This window comes from Lissotriton vulgaris, chromosome 2_2, assembly GCF_964263255.1.
Source record: "Lissotriton vulgaris chromosome 2_2, aLisVul1.2, whole genome shotgun sequence".
Taxonomy (NCBI): domain Eukaryota; kingdom Metazoa; phylum Chordata; class Amphibia; order Caudata; family Salamandridae; genus Lissotriton; species Lissotriton vulgaris.
The window spans coordinates 115,530,829-115,542,182 of NC_141688.1; the positions used below are offsets into that span (position 1 = coordinate 115,530,829).

The following is an 11,354-nucleotide window of genomic DNA, read 5'->3' on the forward strand; positions in this document are numbered from 1 at the left end:
AATACAGTAACAATGAAAACCCTCTATATGCACCGCAGTTGTCGCCCATGTTTCCTGCAACAGTATTATATCCTTATCCGAGATAACCTTTAACCATTCCAAGTCAGAGACCCTTTGCTGGAGTCCTGCAACATTCCAGCTTATGATTCTGAGTTCCTTATTTGGCGCCTGTGAGTGTTGTCTGCCCATATTTAGGTTAGTGTCCTGAGTGCTGATGTGACAACCCGGGTGTTGAATCATCTGTGCCACCGGCTCGTAAGGGGTGACATGTTCTTCCCTTTCCGGGGGCAACCTCTGGCCCGGTAAGCTGACTAAGCCCCGAACTAGTCTAAGGTGTACTTCATCAATTTGTGTACTTTCAAGCTCAACCTCACTGCTCTCTTTCCCCCAGAATTGACATCCAGTGTAGTGTTTTGTGGTTCAGTTAGTGGTGGGAGTCAATCAACCATATCCAGGCTGCTGAATCTATTAGATGTAGGGAACCCCCAAGTAGCATCCCTCGCTGGAACACATCTCTGATAGTTTCTATAATTATTATACCTGTGGTCGTTTCTCCCCCATTCTCCCAAGTTGTTTCCTAGGTCCCTCTGCCCCACCCGGCACCATCCTTCATCCAATCCATGATCATAACGTTCTTGTCTAACGTTTCCCCTGGGTGGGTAGAAATATGAAAGATGCCTTGTCTCGATGCCCTCGTTATATCCCTCACTAACCCAGGAGCAGATATAATCTACTGTGCGGGGGTCATCGAAATTAATGATCACACAATCACCTTGTACTTTCTTTTTCTCATGGCCTACCCAGGGTACTCTCCTTACTGTCAGGATTTTACTTGCGCAGTATGGGGGTAAGGGCCTATTGTTACTCAACCAGTGAGTAACTTTGTTTAATAGGGACCATGGTGGCTCATCTATGTTATCTGGGGTCTCTGGGACTTCCGTCATTACTACTACAAAAGGGCTTGAACCTGGGGGGAGGTTGGCGGCGAATCGTCCTTTCTTCCCTTTATGCCACTCCTTTTCCTTATTCCCCTCATTAACTTTATCTTTCCCTTTTTTTAAAACTTTCCCCCTGGGTTTTTGGGTTATTACCTTGCAATTTTACGGTTGGGGTGGGTACTATTGGTTTTGTTACCAAATCCTTAGTCGTTGAAACTGCCTTAGGTTTGGTAGTGGTGGTGGAAGCTGGCATGGTTTTTATTGCTGGCTGAACAGGTTTTTTTTGGGGGGGGGGACAAGGTTTTGCTACATTCGAAAAGGATGATGCTTTTACAGGGGGACTTCTAACTATAATACTTAGTTCAGTTAGTTGTTTTTCTATCAACCCCAATCGTGCATCTATGGTGGCTAGATGGGCGCTCACAAGTTCCCCAACCTTCATTATTAGTTGGCTATTAGAGGTACAATCTTTGCATGTCAAACCCAGACTAGACATTTCCCCTAAGCGTGCAGAATCAGTGGTCCCTTTCTTATTGCCTTTCTTAAAACAATTTGCTGAACGTCTCCCCTGCCTTTTCTGTACCTGGGGATTTTCCCTAGGGATAGTTGTATTTGTATTTAAATTGGTATTTAAACTTTGGGGCAGTCGTTTCTGTATAGCCCCCTCCCTTAAACCTCTCAGAGTTCTTGAGATGGAGGTTGAATCATCCAGTGTGTTACTGATGACAGTAGGTGTATCAGGGATGGGGTTTGCAACTACCCGGTCCAGATTTATAGTCGGGGTATGATTGGCAATGGAACTGCTTACAATATCAATATTAGAAATAACTTGAGGTGTCTCTACCATGATAAAGTTCAGGACGATTGCAGGACTTGCTGTTGGAATTGACTCAGTCACCATAGCTAGTTCTGTGTCAAAATCATTTGACAAGTCTAAGTTTGGTGATTTTTCCAGGCTCAACTGTGAATCCGAAAATGACTGGGTTGCAGATAAGTCTACAATGTTTGGCATACTATGTATTTCCACTATTACACCAGGCGTGACAAGTGTTTCAGAATCTCGGTGAGGTGTTTTGGCTGAGGCAAACAGACCCAATGACGACCTTTACGCCTCTGCCAGTTCTAGAGAAACTCGTCCTTCCAATAAGGATATTTCGTGGTCTATAGCCTCATTTGCTTTTGTGATGAAATTGTCAATAGGACCAGTAACCTTGGCTCCTCCTGCTGCAGTTTTACTCCGGCTACCCCTTGTAGACATAATAGCAGGTGTTTATCAAACAGGGGGTGATATATTGCAATGTATTGAAAAGAGAATACTTATCTTTAGGTGGGATTCACGTAAATGAGAGTCACAAAATCCAGATGAAAGGGGGGTGGCCCGTCCCGTCCTCGGTCGTCCCCGGACGGCCACAGACGGTCCCGCCCTTGTCCCGGGCTTCTCCCGGCGCACTCCCGCGCTGCGGTTCCACTGGTCTCCTTTAGACAACGTGCAAATGGCTGATAGGCAGATAGGCGGGTGGGCGTGGCCAGCGGGGAGAGCAGCCCAGGTGTAATAGATCGGGCGCGCAGGGACTCCTGGACACTGAAGTCCCAGCCTGTATGCTCGCAGCCCTGCCGGCGCTTTCACCTGCCCCGCGTTCCTCCTAGGGATGCGCCCACACGGCCAGCAGCTTCAGCAGTTAAGAGCGCTGCGGGACCCGCGAAGCGGGTCCTGCGAGGCGCTACGGAGTTCCTTGAGTGCAGGGAGTCACTGGAAAGCAGCAGAAATCCAAAGGACCAGGTAAGGGGTATCAACACAACACCAAATGGTCCCGGTGGGCTGAAGACAAAGCCCGTATTTCACTCCGTTGGCGGGGGGCGTGGCCAGCTGGGAGAGAAGCCCAGGTGTAATAGATCGGGCGCGCAGGGACTCCTGGACACTGGAGTCCCTGCCTGTATGCTCGCAGCCCCGCCCGCGCTTTCACCTGCCCCGCGTTCCTCCTAGGGATGCGCCCACACGGCCAGCAGCTTCAGCAGTTAAGAGCGCTGCGGGACCCGCGAAGCGGGTCCGGCGAGGCGCTACGGAGTTCCTTGAGTGCAGGGAGTCACTGGAAAGCAGCAGAAATCCAAAGGACCAGGTAAGGGGTATCAACACAAAACCAAATGGTCCTCATTTCAGACCCTGAGGCTACTAGATTCCGTGAGGGTCTCAGTGCAGTGGCTGGCTGGATGACGGCCAACTGCCTACAGCTTAACGCTAAAAAGACCGAGGTCTTGTTTGTGGGCAAGCAGAGCAATCTCTGGGGTGACAAATGGTGGCCATCAGAACTAGGCCCTATCCCCACTCCGGCAGCTGAGGTGAAAAATCTAGGGGTGTGGTTGGATCCCTCCCTCAGCTTTTCCATCCATACAAAAAAAGTAGCAGCCACCTGCTTCGGGATCCTACGCGGGCTAAGGCCGATCTTGAAATTTTTTGATGCCCCTACCCGACAGCTGATAATTCAGGCTGCCATACTATCTAGACTTGATTATGCGAGCTCACTTTTGCTTGGAGCCAATTTGGTGGAAACTACCAGGCTGCAGCACGTTCAGAACGCGGCTACCAGGGCGCTGGTAGGCCTTCCTAGATTTTGCTCGGCCAAAGAAACTATCCGTAAGCTTCATTGGCTACCCCTGATTCAGAGAATTGAATTCAAGACCTTGTGTTTATCTTTTAAAATTTTGAAACAATCTTCGCCTCAGATTTTGCAACATCTTATTTCTCCTTATGCTCCTCCTCGGCAGTTGAGGTCTTTGGGGCAAAATTTAGCCGTTGTTCCACGTTTCAAGAGAAGCAGAGCAGGTGGTCGTTCTTTTAGAGTTCTCGCACCTAAACTGTGGAACTCTCTTCCTGCCCATATTCGTGCTATGGATGAGCTACTAGCATTTAGGAGAGCCGTGAAGACTTTCATTTTTCCCACTAGATCTTAGGGTTTCTCTGCTTGAATTCTTTTCTCGCCCTGACTGAGTTGTGTTTCTTCCCCAGATATAGCGCCGGGACGCCCCTTTGCTGGGGCAGCTGTGCGCTCTAGAAATGGAAATAACATAACATATTGTTATTCGGCGTGAGTGAGGATGAGTAGGGAGAGGAGGAGTGAGGGGGGGTTGGAGGAGGAATGGAAGGGGAGACTGTGAGAGAGGGCCAGGAGGGTGGAGTAATAGTGAGGGGAATGGGTGGGCTGGGTGGGAGCAAGGGGGATTGGGACTGAGGGGGTGAGGAGAGGATCAAGGGGAGAGGGGAGGTCATAGTGAGGAAAGAGGGGATGGGTGACAACTTATGTATAGTGTCATTGGATGTTGAAAGGTCAAGGGTGGGAGAGGTGGGCTGGTGGGGCAGGGTTGGTGGGGAGAGAGGAGGTGGAGGGTATGGGAGGCTATTGGTGGAATTGGAAAGTTGGATGGCCAGGGATCTGAAATGGAGTTCGAAGGTGTTAAGATGGGGTACGGCCGCTTGGATGAGGATGTTACCAGTTTTAAAAATGGAGATGTTGATTTCCCCACAAAAGGTTGGAGAGGGAGTGGTGGAAAGTTTGTCGCCATGGGGTATTTTGGAGGTTTTAGTGACTGGGAGATGTTGTGTGAAAATTCTTTTCCATTTAAAGGGGCGTTTGGAGTAGAGGATGTAATTCGTTTTAATGGGGGCAGTAGGGCTGTAATAGTTGTCAACAATAAGTGTTTCAGGATTTCGAATGAGGAGGTTGTGTTTGAGTTTTTAGAAAGATTGGAGGGGTACGGAATAGACCAGGAGTTGGGACCATGTTTAGATAGAGAAAGATCCTGGGAGGGGTAAGGGATATTGAGAGGCGGCATAATGGGCAAATGCAAATGTAGGGGAGAGGAGAGTCAAATAGTCACGTGCGTAGTCAAGGGGGAGGCAGTTGGTTGAGGCTGTGGAGGAAGAGACTTGGAAAGGGAGGAGTGGAAGGACGCAGTGTTGGTAAAGGGTAAGGGGAGAATTCGGCAGAGGAAAAGAACAAAGAAAGGGAAAGTGAGATGATATGAGAGAAAGGGGCCGGAGTCCAGAGAATATGAGTTAAGTAAAGTACGAAGGAAATGAGCAGAATAAAATGCAGTGAAACAAACAAATCACATCACCGCTACATATGGGGGGAGGAAAATTATAGCAATGTTGAAAATATCCCCACCAAAGCAAACAATCAATCCCCTCAAAGCTACACAAGGTGAGGATCGCTAGGGTCAGGAACAAAAGTACCGGGTCATCAAACTGCACATATTTTCAAGTTGGGTGCATTGTTAAAAACAGTCCAGCGAATCAAATAATCATAGCACAAATACACAAAAGGAGGTCATGGGCCATAGTGTAAAAAGGGGATCAGATGAGAAAACCTAGAGGGCTAGGAAGGGAAAGGACTAGGAGGTTGTATCGAGGTTGACACACAAATCACTACAAGATTGGCAGTGAAAGATAACTAAAGGGGTAAAAAACATAAAAGACATATTATAACTGACGCTAGTTAGAAACATTTAAAGTAAAACCATAAAAAGCATATGAGGGGCAGATCGAAAAATTAACAGGACATGTAGGATAAAATAAACATAGGGGGACGAAGTTTAGGATTAGGCCACAAGGTGGAGCTCCAGGCTAAAGGAAGGGAGCAGTTTAAAATTCAAAGGAAAAATAGACCAGGCGTGTTTCTGTTGAAAAAGCGGCGTTGTTATTCTAATGGCAACACGTCCATCTTGAGGGGCCTCGAAGTCGTCAGAATCTTTGCTTTGACACCATTTTGTACGGCTAGATTGGATCACGCAATTTCGGTGCAGCTGTTACTAGTCCATTCAAGTCAGCGTTGTTTCGCTCCTGGAATTCCACCCTGCCCTGCCACTATAAATATTAAAACCCCAATTTAAAATTTAAAATCAGCGCTCCCAGAAAGTGTCTTCTCTTGAGTTAAACAATTCAATTACCTAAACAACTAAGGCATTTCAGGTCTTGGCGAGGAAGGCCTCGCTTGGTGCCGGTGCTGAGTTTCAAAGCTCAGCCTGCAATCTCCGCTCGGAACCAGTCAGCCGATCTCGTGAGTCCTAACTCACAAAGTCAAGTGAGCTGAGGCGTGTTAGGGAGAGCGGGAGCAATGCCGGTTCTAAAGCGCTGAGCTGAGACACAGCAGCGCAAGAGAGGCAGGTCTCACCTTGTGTCGGTGTGGGATCAACACACCAACAGCAATTTTATCCGGTGGGGGTCATCGCAGATGTTGGTCGGGCAGTCGGGTCATAAGTATCCAGCATCATGGCGGTGAACTGGGCCTGGAGAGCTGTGCGGTGAACTGGGCAAGCCATGGAAGGAGCGGAGCGCTGGAACGTTCCAAGGCGCCTGGCAGATCACCGGCACTCGGAGGAAGCGGAGATGAGCAGTGTACTCCCAGGCACTCTGTGGCAATTAGGAGGATTAGGAAGATGCTGCCGCTTTCTGCCGAAGGAGATCTAAACAAACCAGCAGCTGGGTCGGCCGTCACAGGTCAATCGTTGGCCTACCGCAGGAGGAGAGAAGCAAGCAGCACATTTATCAGCAGGGAGGCGGCATGGAGTAGGGGAAAAACTTCAGTGCGGCTCATCGGAACAGAGCTGCATCCCTGATGCGACGGGGTGCCCAGCACACACAGCCTCTGAGCAGAGAGCACAGACACAATGTTAATGTCTCCGTGGCAATCCAAGGCGAATTAATCGTTGGCGGTCAGAGGCCAGGAGGAGCGTCGGGTCTCCAGTGCGAACGGCGAGGTGGAGAAGTCCTGGAAGGAGAAGCCCGTAGCCTGCGTCCTCGAGGTGCCCAGCCCGGAGGGGGTCGATGAGGCAGGGAGGTCCCGGTCGTATCAGTGTAGAGCGTTGTCTAGGTAAGTGGAAAATATTTTCTTTTCTTACTGCAATCTAGTTGCTTGTAGTGATGCTTGTAAGTCGCCGGAAACGGGTGGATGGTGGGTAAAACGTGGGATATTGTCCGATGCAGTGATCCCCTTCTCTGGAGCTTTTGCAAGAGAGCTCCTACTCTATTATAAACAATACCCATGTTTTGGGAAGTCTTCCTTTCGAAGTTTCAGGCAGCCTCAGCAGTAACAACAAAACCCCTTGTACAAGTCCTATAAGGGTAAAGGCAGAGTTCGCCTTCGTGGAGTCGGGCGTCAACCTTCCCCCTCCTCCTCCTCTACCTTCCTAACCCCTCCTGGTAATGCAGGAAAGCAGCCCTAGATCCGCCATCCTGGATCATGTAGGACACGTGGGAGGCCGGCTTACCCATTTTCCACAGGATTGGAAATTGATCACATCGGACCTTTGGGTTTTAGATCTGGTAAAACATTGGTACGCCCTTCACTTCAGGGAATTCCCTCCTTCTTTCCCTCCTTGCCAAGGGTTTTGCACAGAAGATCATTTAATTCTCCTTCAGAAGGAGGTTCTTGCCCTGTTACAAAAAGCTGCGATAGATCACCTTGTCACTGTGATCCCTTAAGACCAGCGTACCTGACTTCTCTGTAGCCCTTTGTCACTGTGAGCCCCTAAGACTTCACTGCGGCCCCCAGCCTTTGTGGCCTTGGCCAGCGTGAGCTCCTCAGAACAGCTTGTCTGACTTCACTGTGGCACTTTGTTTTGGTAAGCCCTTTCTACCGTGAGCCCCTAAGAACAGCGTGTCTCACTTCACTGTGGCACGTTGTCTTGGTGGCCCCTTGTCACTATGAGCCCCTGCACCCTGTAGGTAAAGCTCACCCTACTGAACCTGTGCAGTAGTCTTTCCATCCACATGGGATTATCAATGCTGGGTGTTTCCTTTCTCTCAAGTCTCGAACAAAAAGAGAATGATGAAAGGCGGAAACGATATTGCAGGAGTTAACATATTTGAATACATATAAATAGACACAATTGATTCTATGGAGCCTAATAGTGGCTAGAGTGTTACGGTCATACATGTTTTACATTTTGATTTATTGGAGTACAAATACTGAAACACTTAAACGCGCTTCAAAGCTATCTGTGTAAGAGAAGTTCCATTGAAATGAATATTTTACAATTTTATTTTTGAATGGCATATTTCTTAAATGTTAAGCGGCTGCTATAGATCATGTATTGTCAAGCATGGTGAACGCTCAAGTCGATATAACAGCCACATGCTTTTTATACAATGAGCTAATTTAACATTTCTGATTGTTTTTTATGCAGTGACTTATGTGCAGGTTTGATTGGAGGACTTGGAGTGACACCGAGCGGAAACATTGGCGCCGATGGCGTTGCTATATTTGAATCGGTAAAGTATTTTGTTTGTAACAATATCGTACAATCTACTTCCATTGTAAATATAAGGAATATTGAGGAATATTTGCATTTCGGTAATTGTACATACAGAACAATCATTTCACACCCTATCGATCAAGGATTTCCAACATCAGAGTTCCACTGTCAAAGGCGTGGTACATTTTTACAAGTTCTGAAAGCAAAGGTCATACTGCAAGGACCTAGGCAAAGCTAGAGTTTTATTGTAGACCCCCAGTATCGGCCACATCTTACGTTGCGCTTTGTCTAGTTTCATTTGTGAAATTAGTGTATTACAAGATCTGTTCTTAAGGAGGAACTAATATGTCACAAGTTGCAGAATCTATTGTGATCAGTTTTTAGATTTTGTGTTCTGTTAATCTCCGCTTTGACGCTGTATCACAACCCCGCTTTCTCTTGGTGACCATGAAAGGCCGGTAGCTGCACCTCCGTGAGATACTCCTCTTCCCACCAGAAGAGAATCATCGGGCTGTTAAGAGGGTTACTCGTCAAGCTCGTCTTGCTACCCCAGTACAAGGAGTCTGTTCCACAGGGGTGTTTCAGTGTCAGGACAATTGACATTTAAGGCAGTGATCATGCTGTGAAGCAAATGGGAGTGGCAGTGCTATGAACCATTAGACCTGATCAACCCGCAGAACCTGGGCCGAAGCATTGTGGGTCTTTCACCACTGACCATTTTCAAATTTGGCCTCATTCCACTGTGCATTATTGTTTGCATATTGACATCATCTTAGTTAAGTACAGTGCCCTACCTAAGTTGAATTTGAACTTAATAATTACATTGACTAGTGATGCCCTCCACTACCAATGCTCTATATGTCCAGCACCTGTGTGAATTTGCCACTAAATATCCACTCTCAAAGGCAGTTTTTTAATACTTTGACTTTGCATTGTTCGTGTATTGATTGGCCTTTTGTGTTGCAGAGATTGGGTGGTGTTGTTGACTCTTGATCCAGGATACATGTTTTTTGTCCCATCTGTAGGTTCATGGGACAGCACCAGACATTGCTGGCATGGATATGGCGAATCCCACTGCCCTTCTTTTGAGCGCTGTGATGATGCTGCGGCACATGGGACTCCATGACTATGGCCTGAAAATTCAAAAAGCATGTTTTGATACAATCAAAGATGGAAAGGTATGTTAATACCATTTGTGAGACACTTTTACTGCAAAGGTAAATTGAGAGGTAGACAGTATTAATAAATGCCATTGGACACTTTTTGATCTATAAATATAGTGCTCAAGTTCAACCAATTAGGACTTGATATGTAATATGAAAACCAAAAAAATAGTTTAAATGTTCAGCAGGGCCTGGAATACAGTTTACTTATGTGTACATTTCTAGTTCACAACACCCCCCACCCCATTCACATATGTCTACAGAGATTCTGTCTATGGGCACTGGGTTTAGTTGCACAGGCACTCAGATACCAAACAATACAATGCATCTCTCTCCTGTATCTCTGCATCACACATAGTGAATAAATAACGAAGTGTAATGTGTCCATCTTTACTGGTGCTGAAAGGTCTAGACTTGCATAAGATTGTCATTAGGAGCAGACTTTCTAATACTAATACCGGTAAGCGTGATATGCCGGGATAAAACACTGAGAGATGGAATTGCTGCGAAAATACCAGCACATTTAAACTGCAGCTCAAACTGCTGTAAAAATATTTGTCGGACCTGCGAGCTCGAACTATGAAAGAAAAGCAGGAACCATCTTTGATTATTCCATAAGTCATGTATTTCATAATATTAGTCAAAAAGCATTTATAAACTTTACTGTGAAAACGAATTTCATATATATTTTTTTGAATCTTTTTCCTTAGACACTGACAAAGGATTTGGGAGGCAAGTCCAAGTGCTCCGAGTTCACAGATGATATTTGTCGCCGGGTACGGGACAGCGACTAAAGAGTTGCTGATGTACATTGCAGCAGTTACTCCTACCGGTGACCGCACAAGCAAAGAATCACACTCCAGTTATCATTTGATTTACATGTTTTTAGCTTTGGCACCTTAAAAAAAAACGCACAGCCTAAGCTAAAAGCTTATTATTCTTTTGTGCCTTGCTTGTGATTTTATCATTTTGATATTCTATTTATTTTCATAAGTGTCCGGTGAAAAAATGTATTCTTTTGTATAACGTAATTCTATTTGGGAATTCATTTGCAGTTGCTCATTCAAAGCTTTAATAAACAAGTATGATTTGTGAAATGCTTACTTTTTGTGATCCATAACAGTGTTTTTCAGTTACTGATTCATTGTTTATGTGCTAAATGACTTTGGCCTTCATTACGAGTTGCCTTAAGTGTCTAAGGGATCCAAAACCACAATACGTTGGATCTGAGTGTTAGTCGTAGGTTCCAGTTTATTTCCAAAAGGTGTGACTTAATCATAGACTATATGTACTAAGTATGATTTCTATGCTTTGCAACTGTAAATGTACAGGAAAAGACTAGAAAGCTAAGCGTATGTTACCAAATATTGGTGTGATAAGATGTGGTCAGATGTTAAGACTGCAGGGGATATTTGTTTCCAGGAAAAGTGAACCAGGTAGGTTCTGAATGATCACAAAACACAAAAGGCATATTGTATAACTCCAAGAGGGTGGACTTACTTTCCTATTCAATCTATGCCTTTGGCGGCAAAAACAGAAACCAGTTGTATCTGGGTGGGAAGCCTCACCTTCATTATATGGCATGCATGCTCTACGGCAACCTCACCCCACTCTTGTAAGATGGTACTACCAGGGTGGACTTGATCTCATTTGTGAGGGAGTTTTTATTATAAGATTAAGCATGTATAGGATAGGGAGCCAAAAGGTGTTAAAAATACTTTAGGGTATCCCACAGGAATTTCCTTTATTAGGTGGTACCCTAGGTATAAATTCATACAGTAGAATTTGGGGTAAAATGCCCCTGTCATACTTTTAAGGGTTTTAACATGTTTCTGCCCATTTGTGTGCCCATGGGGTTTGTCAAGGTCTTTTGTCAGGGATATCAGAGGATGCCGTTTACTAGTGCTCAATATAAGCACATCAGGCGAGACAGGAACTTCCTACCTTCACCGTTTACATGCGCAAACCTAAGGTAAAAAAAAACTACACATCATTATCAAAA

The 11,354-nt window shown here is 45.9% G+C and overlaps 1 protein-coding gene across 2 annotated transcripts in view; it reads left to right on the plus strand.

Moving 5' to 3' along the window:
* IDH3A (isocitrate dehydrogenase (NAD(+)) 3 catalytic subunit alpha) overlaps positions 1-10,449 on the plus strand; it is a 142,136-nt gene extending 131,687 nt beyond the window's left edge. For both annotated transcript variants that reach the window (XM_086959410.1, XM_086959409.1), the window contains 3 exons: positions 8,121-8,205; positions 9,215-9,367; positions 10,063-10,449. In XM_086959410.1, coding sequence (XP_086815536.1) covers positions 8,121-8,205; positions 9,215-9,367; positions 10,063-10,146 — 322 coding nt within the window. In that variant the 3' untranslated portion in view covers positions 10,147-10,449. The remainder of the gene's footprint in view (positions 1-8,120; positions 8,206-9,214; positions 9,368-10,062) is intronic.
* The last annotated feature ends 905 nt before the right edge of the window (positions 10,450-11,354 follow it).